This window comes from Dromiciops gliroides, chromosome 4, assembly GCF_019393635.1.
Source record: "Dromiciops gliroides isolate mDroGli1 chromosome 4, mDroGli1.pri, whole genome shotgun sequence".
Classification (NCBI taxonomy): Eukaryota; Metazoa; Chordata; class Mammalia; order Microbiotheria; family Microbiotheriidae; genus Dromiciops; species Dromiciops gliroides.
The window spans coordinates 415,428,323-415,444,800 of NC_057864.1; the positions used below are offsets into that span (position 1 = coordinate 415,428,323).

Sequence of the window (16,478 nt, forward strand, 5' to 3'; positions counted from 1 at the left end):
ACAAATAAGACAATATATCTGTCAGGGTGATTTTCCATCACTCCCTCTCCTACTCAGAGAACTACACTGGCCTCCTATCACTTCTCAGATCAACTATAAACTCCTCTGTTTGCCATGTATACAACCTGTCCCCATCCTTCCTTTCCAGCCTTCTTATACCTTTCTCCCCTTTTAGGTACACTGTAGGGCAATTAGATTGACCTTTTCCTCATACTGAGCAAGCACAACATTGCCCCCTCCATGCCATTATCTCTCCCTTACCTCCCTGGTTTCCTTCAAAGCTTGGCTCAAGTACCACCTTCCAGATGAAGTCTTTTCTGATGTTGTCAGACACTGATACCTTCCCAGGCAGCCGGGAGCCCAGTGGAGAGAGTGCTGGACTTGGAGTCAGGAAGATCTGAATGAAAATCTAGCCACAGATGCTCACTAACTTTGTGATCCTGGCAAACTTCTGTTTGCCTCAGTTTCCTCATCTGTAAAATGCAGGTGGGCATAGCACCTACCTCCTAGTGTTGTGAGACTCAAGTGAAATAATATTTTGGTTTTTAAAAAATGCTAGCGGGGCAGCTAGGTAGCGCAGTGGCTAGAATACCAGCCCTGGAGTCAGGAGGACCTAAGTTCAAATGCGGCCTCAGACACTTGACACTTACTAGCTGTGTGACCCTGGGCAAGTCACTTAACCCCAATTGCCTCACCAAAAAAAAAAAAAATGCTTAGCATAGTGCCTGGCACAGAGTAGGTGCTAGAAATGTTTATTCCCTTTCTCTCCCCCTCACATTATCTTCATTCTCTCTCTCTGTATGTATATGTGTGTATGTATACACACACATATATGTATATATGTACGTATATCTCTTTATATTTATGTGTGTGTGGTGGTGGTGTTGTCATTGTTCACTTGTTTTTCAGTTGTGTCCAGCTCTTTGTGACCCCATTTAAGGTTTTCTTGTCAAAGATACTAGAGTGCTTTGCCATTTCCTTCTCCAGCTCATTTTATGTATGAGGAACTATGGCAAACAGGGTTAAGCAACTTGCCCAAGGTCACACAGCTAGTAAGTATCTAGGCCACATTTGAACTCATATCTTCTTGATTCCAAGCCTAGCACTCTATCCACTGCACTACTTGGATAAAAATTAATTTATTGCCTATTCTGATGAATGAATGAATGTGATATATGTGTGTATCTAGACCTATACACACATATGTGTGTATATATGTGTGTATATGTATGTGTGTATATCTCTATCACATACATCCCTGGGGATGATTCCTAAGCTCCATGAAGGCAGAGACTTTCATTTTTGTCTTTGTCTACCCAGAACCTAATACCATACCTGGCACAGAATAATAATCATAATCATAATAATGATAGCCAACATTTATTAAGTACCTGCTTTTACAATTATTATCTCATTTGGTTCTATTCAGAATAACCCTGGGAAGTAGGCACTATTATTATCCCCATTTTACTGTTGAGGAAACTGAGGCAAACAGATGGGTGTAAGTGACCTGCTTGGGGTCACACAGCTAGGAAGTCTCTGAGGCCAGATTTTAATTCAGGGCTTCTTGACTCCAGGCCCAACATCACATCTACTCTGTGCAGCCAGCTACCCTGTAAGAGTAAGAAGCACTTTATAAATGTTTGTTGGTTGTTTGATTGATTGATATAGCCCAAGTTCTCTGTACTTCAGGAAAGTAAAGTGTACTTTTGATAAGACGTTGCTAGAAATCATGATGTTTTAATAACTTTCTGAAAAAAATTTTCATTATTTTTTGCCATTTATGAGATTTGGTTTTTTACACACACTATAAATTCATTTCCTATATATACTGCATATGATGCTCTAGTATTGTAAATTAAAAACAAAAAATACAGGAGTTATTAAATATTGAAGCCCCTTTGTGACTTTTGGCCCACCCTGTGTGTATACATATGTCTACATATGTGTGTGCATACATATATAAATAGATATAGCTATGCTTAGATCATAGGTCTGGTTTTGTGTTCAGAAAATGTGGTCATTGGAGTTATAGTCCTAGAAGTCAATGAACTAATATTTATAAATCTCTCTTAAGTTCTTAGATGAAAAGTACCACATGAATAATATTATTACTGTTCCATTTTAGTCATTTGGTTATGTCACCCCTAAAGATAACATAACTTGGCCTCTCTCTCTTTTTTCCCCCTACCCTGTCCTAAAGATAAGATCTATTTACTGCATTATGTGTTTTCACCTATTTTAGGCACAATTAAGTGTTTAATTGTTTGGGGGAAAGATGGAGAGGTGATGAAAGGCCAAGAAAGTTATTAAGCAGCCAAGTGGTGATCATCACAAATCTACCTGTATTCTGTCTGAGCTCACATGAACTTGAAAGAAACCAGTTCATTTAGGAAATGCTTGGGCAGCTTTGGATCATGCTTACCCTGATTTGGTTTCTGTTTCAGTAGTTCAAACTGCCCTCAATAAGATTCTGTTTATTGTCATTTCTGCTCTTACATTGATTAATATTATCAGGAACTGGCAAGTTCTGGCCTGTAACAGATGCACTTGAGTGGAATGATATTTGTTTTTAGGTGGTAAGGTTTTTATTTTCCCCATTATACATACTAATAAGCAGCTGTGATCACAGAGAGCTAATCTCTTAAGAAACAAGAGTGAACACTGACTATCATTTAGGTAGTCTATGTCCTCTCTTAGCTTTTAAAAAGAACATTTATTATAGTCATAATTCTAAGGGCAGAATTTCCAGTAAGAAACTGTTTACTTTACATTATCACTGTATACTTAGTACTTAGAGGCATTAAGATGTATGGAAAGAATATGATTTGTCAAATTTTGAACCAAAGGCCTTTTACCTGTTAGATGAACATGAGAGAAACACAAATGTCATATTGTTCACCCTTTCTGTGAAATGTTAACCCATCCCCTTGCTAGAGCATCTTTGTATTTCAAAGCATCATAGAATTTTTAAGTAGGAGGGACCACAGATTACCTAGTCATTTTACAGTGATTTTCTGGGCTGATGCTAGAACCTGAATGCTTTTTCACCAGTAGTCCACACTTTTTTGGCCCCTAGTCATTGGTGAGGCTTTGCCACAAGCCAAATCAAGTTATTTTTATTATATGTTCACTGTGGAAAAACAGGGCAAGGCATTTGTTTGTCTTATTGTTTGGGTGTTTCAGACATGCCTGACTCTTCATGACCCTAAATAGGGTTTTCTTAGCAAAGATACTTGAGTGAAATGCCACTTGTTTCTCCAACTCATTTTTTTTTTCAGGGCAATGAGGGTTAAGTGACTTTCCCAAGGTCACACGGCTAGTGTCAAGTTTCTGAGGCCAGTTTTAAACTCAAGTCCTCCTGAATCTCCAACTCATTTTACAGACAGGTTCATTTGCCCAAGGTCACACAGCTGGTTAGTGTCTGAGGTTGAATTTGAAAGGTCTTCTTGACTCCAGTTCCAACACACTATCCACTGCACCACCTGGCTACCTTGTTTGCCTTAAGCAAAGTTTAAAAGTCACCATCCCTTTGTGTTAGAAAGCTTGAGCTCCCACATGTATTTTGATTTATTACAAAGTAATGCTCATATGCCTTGGAGAGCATTGCCTTGCTCCATTGCATTTACAAATGTGCATTTAAAGAGCATCCCTCGTGTTGTACCTTAGCAAGTGACTTGCCCTTGCCTCCTCCTGATATCCACTGTGGTTATTATTAAAGAAAGGCAGACTTTTAGAATTGGAGTGGCCTTAGTAGGTTATGTAGTCCAAGCTGAAACCTTTACCTAAATAAAAATCCCTTCTCCAGTGTGCCCGACACCTGGCCTTATCTTGAAGGTCTTTGTGAGGAGGCGTCCACCATGTCTCAAGGCAGTCCCTTCCACTTTGAGATGCTCTTATTGTTAAGATGTTCTTCCTCCTATCAAGCCTCTTTGGAATTTCCATCTGTTGCTCCTAGTATCCACCCTCCCGGGCCAAGCAGTACAAGTATAATCCACCTGCCATGGGACCAACCTTCAGATACTTGAAGACTAAGCCCTTGCATCTACATAACAAACATACTCAGTCCTTGAACGTTAATCCTCATGGGGAAGCCAGTTGGCTGGGCCTGGATTCAGGAAGACCGTAGTTCAAATCTAGTCTCAAAAAACACTCGTTAGGGGCAGCTAGGTGGCGCAGTGGATAGAGCACCGGCCCTGGAGTCAGGAGGACCTGAGTTCAAATCCAGACTCAGACACTTAACACTTACTAGCTGTGTGACCCTGGGCAAGTCACTTAACCCCAATTGCCTCACTAAAAAAAAAAAACAAACCACTCGTTAGCTGTGTGATCCTGAGCAAGTCACTTCACCTCAAACCCAGTTTCTTCATCTGTAAAATGGGAATAATAAGGGCACCTGCCTCCCAGGGTTTTTGTGAGCATAACGTAAGATAATATTTGTAAAGAGCTTTGCAAACTTTAAACCATCGTGTAACGTTGTCGTTGTTGTTGGCAGGAACTCAGATCATTCACCAGCCTGGTCACCCTCCTCTGGTTGCCTTCCAGTTTATCGATGTCCTTCCCACTTAATTAATGAAAATGCGTTTATTAAATTGTGACCGCATGCCAAGTATGTGCTGAGTACTAAGGATACAAATAGAGAAGCAGAGACAAACTCTGCCCCGCAGTAGCCAGTGACAGAGCTGATCTGATCATGTTTCATAGTTCCAGAACTTGCAGGGGCAGTAGAAGAAGGAGAATGCATGGCAGCAAGGCAGTTAGCAAAGCTATGGAGGAAATGGCCAGAGAGCAGGGAGCTAAGGCTTCCCTGAAATAGCGGCCCAAGAGAGGAGGTCACCAGTCAGGAGAGTGGGGCCACAGGTGGAAGTTCCTCTAGTACAGTCACTGGGGTGGGTGGCAAGGTAGTTGAAGTTATGGAAGAGATATCCAGAGAGTAGGAAGCCAAGTGAAATGTGACAGGGGGTTTCCTGAAATGGCAGTCTGGACAGTGGGGGGCTAGGGCAGCACTTCCTTTCTAAAATAGCATCAACACTGTTTAGGGGCAAAATACAGACCTAGTGTATGTGCCACATAATAACTCCCTATGGTATATTAATGGCATATATTTCTTGTGTCCCTGTTGGCTCATAAAACAAAAGCTGGTATCTTCCACTTCTTCCTAGAATACAAATCTACTATTTGCAAAACACTGAACTATCAATTATATTTGTTGTTCTTTGCAACAACCCTCTGCAATGGAGCAGTGATTTCACTGTGGGGACATCTGGCTTATAGAAAGGTGAAAGGTTTGCCCAATTTCACTTAAGTCAGTGACAGGGCAATAAGGAAAGTATATCCTTGAAAATAAGCATTAATTAATAGTACTAACATATTTCAGCAGGCAGAGCTCAGGAGACTACGGCTCTTTTTCCTTAGTAGTCTGAGATTCAGAAGTTCCCAAGACTATCACATTTAGAGCATAAGGATATCACATAAGCCAACTTCTTCATCACGAAGCTGCCGAAACTAACCCAAAGAGCCCAAGGCTTCCCCAAAGTCACTCAGGTATTAAACAAAAGAGCTGATATTAAAACCCAGGGGTCCTATCTCCAAAGCCAGTGATGTTTCCACTACATCTATGTATCATCAATGATTCAGGTAATGAATGGCCGGTAATGTTAACATGCTCCTATTCCTGAAACAGTTTGGAAAGCCCAGCAACAGGAGTATGAAACTTTATTTAGAATGTTGCATCTCCCAAACTAATTTTTGACTTTACAGAAATTCATGCCCAAATGCCCAATAAGTAACCCTCTTAGTGTCTTAGATATGAGGACCAACCTAACTTAAGAGAGGGCCCCCCACAGTGTTAGTCCCAAAGTAATTACATTTTTGATCACATCCATCAATGCTTGTGGACCATCTACTAAGTCATAAAGAGGGTGTGATCTGTATTAGTAGGTGGGGCATAAACACTAATGAAATCACAGAGCCACTCCTGAGCAACTTGTTTGGAGAGCCCAAAGGCAGGAGTTTAAAACCTTGTCTAGGATGTTGTGTCTCTCAGTCCTATCCTTTTGGCTTTAAAGAACTTCATGCCCAGACGACTAATAAATAAGTAACACTCTGTGCTGCACTTGGGTCACTCAAGGATCTGTGGGTTCATCAAACTTGGTGGGATTCTTCACAGCTGATGTTCTCTCTGCTCTCTTAGACCTTGAGTAACTGAGCACCAAGAGGACTCTACCGAAGGACTGTAAGACTAGACAACATATACACATTTTCAAATATTTCTATATAAACGTACACACCGAAATAAGTGCGCTGTGCAGAGCAAAGCACGGGTGCTGAACTTTACAAAGCTGGAATCTGGTACTGCTTCTTGGTCCTCATTTGGTTACTAGCTCTGGTACACTTTGAGGGTGTGTCAGGCAGATAATCTTTGCCTGCAGTCTGCAGCTGGTTTGTTATTACTTCCAGTTGAGTCAGGTGACTACAGAGCCGCTGGCAGATGGATGATATTTTACAGTCCTTACAGTTGGATTAGATACAGGTGAACCACACTTGCAAAAAACTAAGACATAAAAATCTAATGAGAACATATTGGGGGTGTAAATTGAAGCACACTATGATGTATTTGTTCAGTTTCATCTTTGCACAGTGCCTGGAACACTGTAAGCACCTGATAAATGCTTTATCATTCATCATTCAACTGTTATTAAATGTTGGCACATCACATCGAAAAGCTACAGACAAATTTGACATTGAGAGTGAAGGTATTTATAACACCCTAGTGCTTAACTCCTTGCTATTTAGAAGTGAGTCAGTCACAGACATTAACTTGGGATGAAAAAAGGCAGTTGGATATATTATGTTGAGAAGTGTTTATTGAATAATTCTGGAAATGAAATGATAATCCTCCTCATGAGATTAATAAAATGGCCCAGGAAATAACTAAAACAAGAATATGGTGCCCTGAGAAAGTTTCAACAGCCTAGCAAGACAAGAGTCATCACTTCCCTTGCATTAGTGAGGCCCTATTCACGATGGGAATTCAAGGAGGTATTGTGAGAGATGTTGATGGAACATTTCCACATACTGATCATGTGGGAGAAGTTGTGATGCAGCTCAGTTTCAGCTAGTTTACATAAATGATGTTTATTACATCCTTTTCTAAAGAATTATTCTAACGCATTCTAAGAAGGTGACATAGCCCTGTGGTCACTTCCGAAACTTTTTCCTTTCCTTATGCTGTTTGTTCCTGGATCTGAATCAATTCTCCCTCCAGCTTCCAGATTCACACCCTTACTTAATCCCAATCTTGGAGTGCATAAAAAGTATGTTGGCAATCCCAAGAGCCTGAGTTTTGACCCTATCTAGGGTGGTATGCCACCATCCCCATTTTTGGCTCTAAAGAAATCCATGCCCAAATGTCAAAGTGTTCTCCTGAGATTGACTGTGTGACTGCTTCTTTTCATATCCTTTTCCTAGCTAGCCTAAGTAGATTTTATATATTTATATACATGTACATATATGAGGAGCATACATATATATGACCTTTTATTGCTTACAGAAGTCTTAAAATGGTTTAATAATATTTTCTAAACTTGGGAAAAATAACATTGGACCTGTTCTTTTATGTTTAATAGTCTCTCAGCAATGGTAACTTGTTTTGTAAGTTGATGCTAATGTAATCCTTCAGTTAAAGGTTAGGTGATTTGTTTTCCTTAAGATATGGCTTGCAAGGTAATAAATTAAGAATTCACATATAGAATTTTAATTCATTTATATTCTTACATCAACTCCACTATGATATGAGTTTATAGTGATTTCATAGTTAGTTGGTAGTTTGTTTTTTTAATTAAGAATTTTATATCTTTTCTCTCTAGTAATTTCCAGACTTTGTTTCTCATCAGTGGGCTACCTCCATGGGAAAAGTAGAGGTTACAAGAGAACCTGTCACTTAGAGGTCCTCACTCTCCCCCCAAAAGTGTTCTCCCTCCTTTGAACCAATGTAGGACTTTGTCTCTCCTTGTTGCATCTTGGTATTGTACCTCGTGTTCCAGATTTACGTATTGTTGTGGGTTTTTTTCATTTCTCCTACTTGACCCTAAGTTCCTTGAGGACAAGGAATGGTGTTTTCTTCACATCTCTGAGCACAGTACCTCCCACACAGTAAGTGTTCAAGGAATCTTTATTACATTGAATATCTGTAAATTACTCTCATCAGGCATTTGCTGCATGGTTATAAACCCTGCAAGCAGGCTGGCAAATCTCTTGAGCTCTGGAGTTTTGACCTGCTGGGGATTAAGCTGATCAGGAGTCTACACTAAGTTTGACATTAATATGGTGAATACCTGGGAGCAGGGAGATCAGGGTTAGGGTTGCCAAAAAATAAGAAAAACCGGCCCATATTGTAGACAGAGCAGACCAAAGCTTCCATGCCAATCAGAATGGGATCAGATGCATGAGTGGCCTCGGCACTTCTAGTCTTGATGAGATGGCAAGAGCCAGTGATAATTAGATAGATGTGAAATTATTCTTTGTTATTTATTCTCATTTTTTAAAATGGCTTTGTTGAAATGGATTGAGTTTTGTAGTAATGGTGGTGGCGGAATTGGAGGCAGAGAAAATGGTATACTATGTAATGAAGAACTGTAAGAAGGCCAGTCTATCTCTACTGCTGTGTGCATGTTGTTGTTGAGTTGTTTCAATTGTGTCTGACTCTTTGTGACCCCACTTAAGGTTTTCTTGGCAGAGATACTGTAGCGGTTTGCCACTTCCTTCTCCAGCTCATTTTACAGATGAGGAAACTGAGATAAACAAGGTTAAGTGACTTGCCCAGGGTCACACAGATAGTAAGGGTCTGAGAACAGATTTTAACTCATGGCAGTGAGTCTTCTTGATTCCAAGTGCAGTGCTCTATCCACTGTACCACCTGGCTACCCCATTGTGTCCCTAAAGGGGAGTAATAGGAAATAAGCTTGGAGCCTTCTCAGGAGAGGATTCACCAGCCTGAATCTATGAGGACACAGATGAGGCACTCTACCTAGAGTCTATTTCATACCTAACTTTCCTGAGTGTCACTGACTTTCTTCCAAATTCAGTGAGGTTCAGTAGAGATCCTGAGCCAGACACTTAATGGTGTTGCCATTGTAACCATTCCACTAGCTCATTATGAGCTTGGCTCTTTGACTTCTTTCATATTCTTGCTCCCGTGCCCTGTAAAAAACCATCTGACAGGGGCAGCTAGGTGGCACAGTGGATAGAGCACTGGCCCTGGAGTCAGGAGGACCTGAGTTCAAATCCAGACTCAGACACTTAACACTTACTAGCTGTGTGACCCTGGGCAAGTCACTTAACCCCAATTGCCTCACTTAAAAAAAAAAATCTGACAGCTGATCCTCCACAACTTCTGATTTAACTCATCATCTGTGCACCTAATCAGCTGAAAGATTCATTTTCTTGCCCATAGGACTCTGCTGCACTTTTAAAATTTATCCATCCCCACTCCCATTTCTCCATGTTTACTATGACCATTTGTCTTCTTCAATTATATATGAAAGGTGGGGGAAGCTAGGTGGCACAGTGGATAAAGCACCAGCCCTGGATTCAGGAGGAACTGAGTTCAAATCCATCCTCAGACATTTGACACTTACTAGCTGTGTGACCCAGGGCAAGTTACTTAATCCTTGTTGCCCTGAAAAAAAAATACATATATACATATATATATATATATATACACATATATATATATATATGAATGATTCTACTCACTTCCACTCGAAAACCTTTTCAGACCAAACATACTGCAACATGAGGGGTATTTTCCTCCTTATGTAAATTGTAACAGCTGTAATAGACTTTCTAATTCCTCTATACTCAATTCCAAGATTACAGTCTCATTTTCCAAAGGACAGTGTTCTACTCCACATGTTAATTGTTTCAAGGTAGTTTCTAACTCTTCCTTTTCCTCATCTGAAACTTGGATCTCTTATCAGATTAGCCTTACTACTCTCTATTAAGTACTTATTCGAACATTTTTACCATTAGTATACTAGCCACTTGGGATAATTCTCAGGCTCTTCCCCAATCTACCCCTCAGTCAGTCAAATTCAATCCTACTCTCAACACTCCCTACCTAATACTGTTTCAGGGTCAGGAATAACTTGGAGTATAGAATATGTGGAGGGCAGTAATAGAAGATAAAGCTAGAGAGGTGTGGGCTACAGAAAAATAGAAGAGTGTCAGCATCCGTCACTCACAACGCCCAAAGGATCCTGATTCTGCTTTTAACACAGCCACTTTTACTTGCCTTAGAAGATGTTTTATTATTGTCAGGTTGTAGAACAGACCTGTTTGGAACATGATGTCAACATGCCATGCCAAGATTTATGCAAATTGATTTATAGTTCCAAAATAAGGACAAATTTGTTCCATGTGTCTTTTCACCAGCTCACCCATGTTGACTCCAGAGCTGTACAACTTGGCTCCCTCTTCATCCGGGGCCTTACCTATTTGATTCTGGCCAACAGTGCTTGTGGGTTTCCATTCAGAATGGATGATTTGATGGCTTGGAAGATGTTCGATGGAAAACTTTTTCAACAGAAGTACCAGCAGTCACACAGAGGCTGTTCTGTGGAGGAACTTCTAGAAGGCAACGTAAGTTCACGAAATATCTCTGCTGCCATGGTAGATGCTCAGGAGGCCTTTCAGAATGATTCATGAATACTTCATTGTTTCACAATGACACTTTAAGAGGCTAAAAAAAATAAACCTCACAGACTTTCATCTAAATGTAACAACAGGTATTGGCCCCTTAATGTTAAGATACAGTGCTTAGTATATTTTATTTATTTGAATTCCTCCTTTTTAGCCAAAAAAAAAAAGCTACATATATCTCCAGCACAGCTTCCAATGTAATCAGACTCACTTTTGGAGAAGTTACTTATTACTTAAAAAGATTCTCTACAGTCTGCAAGTTTAACTAGGGGCATTTGCCAGCAATCTTACATTGTTGTTTGTTACTGCTGTTCCAACTTTATAGGTCCAATTGGTACACGTTTCCTGGAAGACTTCCAAACAAGGCCTTAAAGAAGGAACAATATTGTAGGACAGTGTTGTCAGTACTGACACAAGGATCCGGGATTATGTGTTCTCACCATTAGATCATTAGCATACCTTGGCATGATCCTGCACATGTCAGCAGAAAATCATTGGCAGTTCACTCCCGGCTCTGCCACCACCACATGTGACTTTGGTGTAGTCATTATAACAAACCTGTAATTCAGAAGCTTTAGGATGATGAACTGCATCTAGTTTGTGGAGGCCCAGGTGAGAGGAACCTGAGTTGGCAATAATACAGTGAGTAGGAACACATTACAGCTGTCTTAGTATTTGAAAACGCTTTTTATATTTTACAGAGCAAGCTTCTGAGTCAGTAAGGCTTGTACTCATTTCCAGCTTCTAACAAATTCTAGCTTTGGGACCCTAGGGGAGTCACTTCCTCTCTCCTTGCCCCCAGACAACTCTTTTCAACTATAAGTTGCAGGGTAGGCATCGATCTGAATAGGCAGAAAGAGTTCCCATATCCATAGGGACAACAGATCATAGGGATTGTAGCAACAGTGCTGGAAGAGCCCACAGAGGCCATCTTAGATTAGAATCACCTCGCTTTACGGGTGAAGAAACAGAGGCACGCAAAGGATGAGTGAATTGTCCAAGGTAATGTGTCTGAAGCAAAATTAAAATGTGTGCCCTCTGACTCTAGAGCTCTCTATACCCCCAGTCAGATCCAGTCACAAAAAGTCAAGGAGGGGAATAGCTGTGTGATCTGATTTTTCCCGAAGAACAAGCAGAATGAGAAGCACGAAAGACTGCTTTGTTCACATTACAGACTGGAAGATTCTTATTACCAAGGCATTGGCTGTGCTCCCAAATGAGCGAAATAGTTTGGAATGCTTTTAAATTTTTAATAAAAAATTTTGAGTACCTGCTAATATGCAAAACACTTTGGGAGCAGCAAATTCTCCTTGTATCTTGTCACTTTATTTTTTTTAATATCAGATCTGTGATTTCATTGATGCAGGGAATTAAAACTGATAAGCTCTTTATATCAGTGCAGGAAACTCCATTCTTGCCACTGATGCTAGGTAATTTGTGGTAGAGTATATCCCAATTTTACTGTAGAGATGCATCTCATTACCCAAACCCTACGCCCTATTTCTGACTACCCAATTCCTTACTCTCATTTCCTTCAACCCACCACCCCACAAAGAGCCAACCAAATACTACCCACCCCTTTAAGCTCTGTGCCCTCAGAAATGCCTGCTCCATAAGCAACAAACTTGCTTTCATCTTAAATCTTTTCGTCTCCAGTTCCTTCCATCTTCTGGCTCTCACAGAGACCTCCCTCCCTCCCAATGATATTCCCTGGCTATCCATTCCAGCACTAGCTTTACTTTCCCTCATTCCCCTTGACAGTGATTAAGATGCGAGAGTTGGAATATTCTTTGCTCCCTTGTCACTTCCAGATTCTGCCCCTACCACCATCACTTTCCTCCTCTGAGGTTCATACAGTGCACATCTACCATATCTGCTGACTTCCAGGGCACTCCTCACTGACTTCAATAGCTGGCTCCCAATCTTTCTCCTCCCCAACCCCTGCCCTCATAAGGGGGGGGGGACCTTCAACATACATATGAATACCCCTGTCAACATCCTCATCTTCTATCTCCTCATTTCCCATGACCTATTTCTCAACCTCACCTCAGCCATACCCAAAGATGATCATACTCTTGATTTTGTCATCACCTATAAATACACCACCTCAATCTACATGGACTCTGAAATGTTCTGAATATGACCAAAACCTTATGACTTTCCACTTCTCGCTCTGTCTTCCATTACTTAACACTGCTCTTTATCCACACTGTAACTTCCAACCTCTCGATATCTCAGATGTCTCCCAGGCCATCACCTCTACAGTGACCACTCTCTTCTCACCCCCCCCACCATCTTTACCACTTAGTAAACCAGTTCAACTCTGTATGCTGCCCTCTTCAGTTTTTTGACCCCTTTTCATATCACTGTGCCCTGCCAAGCTTCAGCCTTAGATCACTCCCAACCATTCACTGCCTTCCCACCTACACACATGCTGCTAATTGAAGGTGGAAAAAAAATCACAAATGCTGCTAAATGGGATCACTACACATTTGTTACATAACCTCAAGTTCATCCTTCCTCAAATCTCCCACAGCTCCCCTTCCAACCATCTTCTCAGATGAAAATCTTGTCTTGTTTTATTGAAAAAAAAAAGTTGAGGCCATTTGTCAAGAGAGCTCCTTCTTTTCCCCTCCTCATCTCATATCATTCAGATATCTTCTGCCACTATTTCCTCCTGTCTCAAATGAAGAGGTGGCCCTTCTTCTTTCCAAGGCAAACCCCTTTTTCTACCTGCACAAATGACCCCATTGCCAACAGACTTCCCCATCTATTGTCCCCAGTCTTTCACTTATTTTTGATCTTTGGCTGTCTATTGGCTGTTTCCTCCTGCCTATAAACATGCCCATGTCTTTCCCATCCCCCAAAATCCTCTCTTGATCCTCCCATCCATACTATCATCTATATCTTTCCTACCTTATGTTGCTAAACTTTTTGAGAAGGCCACCTAGCAGAGATTCTTCAATTTCCTCTTCTCTCACTCTTTAATTAATTCTCTATAGTCTGCCTTCCAACTTCATCATTCAACTGAAACTGCTTTCTCCAAAATTACCAATAATTTCTTAATTGCCAATTCCAGAAATCCTTTCTCTTTGTTTTGGGTCTATTTCCCCCTTGAACTTTATATTTTATTTTCAGTTCTGAATTCTCTCCACTTTCCTTTATCCCCCCTGCCATTGAGAAGAAACAAAACCCATTAGAAATATGTGTAGTCATGCGAAAGAAGTTCTCCCATTAGGAGAGAGAGAGTGAAGAAAGAAGGAAGGAAGGAAAGGAGAGAAGAAAGAGAATGTTTTAATCTATACTCTGAGTCCATCAGCTTTATATTTGGAGGTGGATAGGATGTTTCTTCATGCGTCCTTTGAAGTTGTCATAGATCACTGTATTTATTGATCAGAGTAACTAAGTCTTTCACATTTGATTATCATTACAATATTGCTCTTACTTTGTACAGTGCTCTCCTGGTTCAGCTCATTTCACTTTGTGTCAATTCATACAAGTCTTTCCAGGCTTTTCTGAAACCCTCCCCTTCATCATTTCTTATAGCACAATAGAGACAAATGAGGAAATTTCTTCTTCCAGTACTGGTCAGTACCTGGTATGCTACTTAGAATCTCAGAATTTCTTTAAGAAACTGAGGGGTTAAGTGACTTGCTTCAAACAGCCAGAATGTGTCAGAGGCAAGCAAGGCTTGAACTCAAGTCTTCTTACACCCCCAGCCATCTTGGTACAGTGCATTCAAAATGGTACAGTGGAAAGAGACCTAACTCTAGAAGCAGAGGACCTAGATTCAAATCAATCCTACCTCTGAACTTTACTACCTTTTTAACCTTGATTAGGTCATTTAACCTCCCTGAGCCTGTTTCTTCATCTTTAAAAATGAGAGGTTTAAACTAGATGTCATGTAACGTCTCTTGCAACTCTAAAACTAGGATCCCATGAATTGCAATCTTCTGATCATATGGCTTTTTTTACTTTCAGACTTTCATTCCTGATTCATGAAAACATTCTAGTCGAATATTTTTATATAGTCTGTCTTGCACCAAGAACTTTACTTCTAGCAATAGAATATAAATGTCCACAACCATCCTTCTTTTTTTTTTTTTTTTTTTTAGTGAGGCAATTGGGGTTAAGTGACTTGCCCAGGGTCACACAGCTAGTAAGTGTGTGTTAAGTGTCTGAGACCAGATTTGAACTCAGGTACTCCTGACTCCAGGGCCGGTGCTCTTATCCACTGCGCCACCTAGCTGCCCCCACAACCATCCTTCTTAAACATGGCCATCCCTCCTAAATTATGGCTCCAATTCTCAACATCAACAAAGTGAAACAGGGTCCTATTTCCATTATTTCTCACTTGAAGAATATCGGGGACAAAGGCCTGCCTTAAACACATGAATTTTTTTCTAAGTAAATGCTTCAGGAACAAAGTATCTGGAGGAACACTGAAAGCTGGGGACTAGAATAGGTTGTGGTCTGCCTTCAGGCAAACCACCAGCTTGGATCCATGATTCAAGAACTATCTTTGTAATTGTAGCAACTTTAACATATGCTATCAGAGCTGCTAATATCAGATTTGCCCTACCTTGACATATCGCATAGGACTAATTTAAGTCCGTCTCTCTTGCAGAAATGTTGGCTTACTGAGTTTAAGAACCTAAAGTCACTGATTTGCAAGGCCTGCGTGAAGAAAAACCGAGCTCTTCAAAGCAGACAGCGAGGACCTCAATTCATCAGAGGTTGACATTGTGGGATGTTAGCTCTGCCTCTAAAATAAGTGCTTAAGGAATTATTACAAAATTTATCATGTGAAAAAAAAGGAGTAAAAGATTGATAAATTAAAGACCTGAAATAAAATTGTAGGGCTATAGCTAGTGATGTAAGTTCTGTTCCTACAGTAAAAGATGTTCAGACAGGAAACACTCACCCTTCATTCTGTAGGCCTCTCTGAAGTTAGGGCACTTATGCCAATAATTACAGCAGCTCCATATGGAATAAAAAAATGATTCTCACAAATCCTACTTCCCTGGCCACTTTGAGAACTTAAGAATAGCCAGTCTTGTGGCAGAATTTGGTCCCCTGAGAGAGAGAAGGAATTATTAAATCAATAAAAAAATAACTTCATGTTGAGGGTGAAGGTTAAGGAATGAGTATTCTACCTGGTAAAGGGAACTCAAAGCAAGGAAAGGAAAGTTCGCTTTGTAATATTTCTTTCCTTTTCCACTACCAAAAATCTACAAGATTCTTCTTACCTTTTCTTGTACTAACAGTGGGCTAGCCAAAAATAGGAGTTTTCAATGTACAGCTTTCAAGGTGGTACTTAGTCTGCTAATAGCCACACTTTAGCATAACATAGTAGCACAATTACTTTTCCCTCTGACATTTGTTTACTAGCAAACCATTTTTTTCTACTTGTTAAGAAAAAAGTAGATGGTAGAAGAGGTATAGGAATGAAAAGAATTCTTTTAATCCCATTATTTTACTCTCAGTGAAAGAGGAAAGCTTTGGTTTCCAGTCAGGAGATGGGTGGAGTCAAGCAAATTACCTCTTACAAGTGTGAATGGTTATATCTTTGTCCTCAGCCCTCACTATCATGAAAAGCATTTATTTTTCAAATAAAGTGAGGTGGTGCTACTCATGAAGAGTAGCATACCAGTGGAGACATGGGGAAGGAGCAGTGGGGATTTACTGCTGACAGTAGCCACTATATTATATGTAATTACTTTTATCTACACTCTCTACTTCAATAAAAATTTCTGGGAGCTTCCGAGAGGGTGACC

The 16,478-nt window shown here is 40.3% G+C and overlaps 1 protein-coding gene across 1 annotated transcript in view; it reads left to right on the forward strand.

Moving 5' to 3' along the window:
* Positions 1–16,478, forward strand: part of FAM120B (family with sequence similarity 120B) — a 136,108-nt gene that overhangs the window by 98,097 nt on the left and 21,533 nt on the right. Inside the window, exons 8-9 of the mRNA XM_043962356.1 lie at positions 10,435–10,641; positions 15,329–15,437. Coding sequence (XP_043818291.1) covers positions 10,435–10,641; positions 15,329–15,437 — 316 coding nt within the window. The remainder of the gene's footprint in view (positions 1–10,434; positions 10,642–15,328; positions 15,438–16,478) is intronic.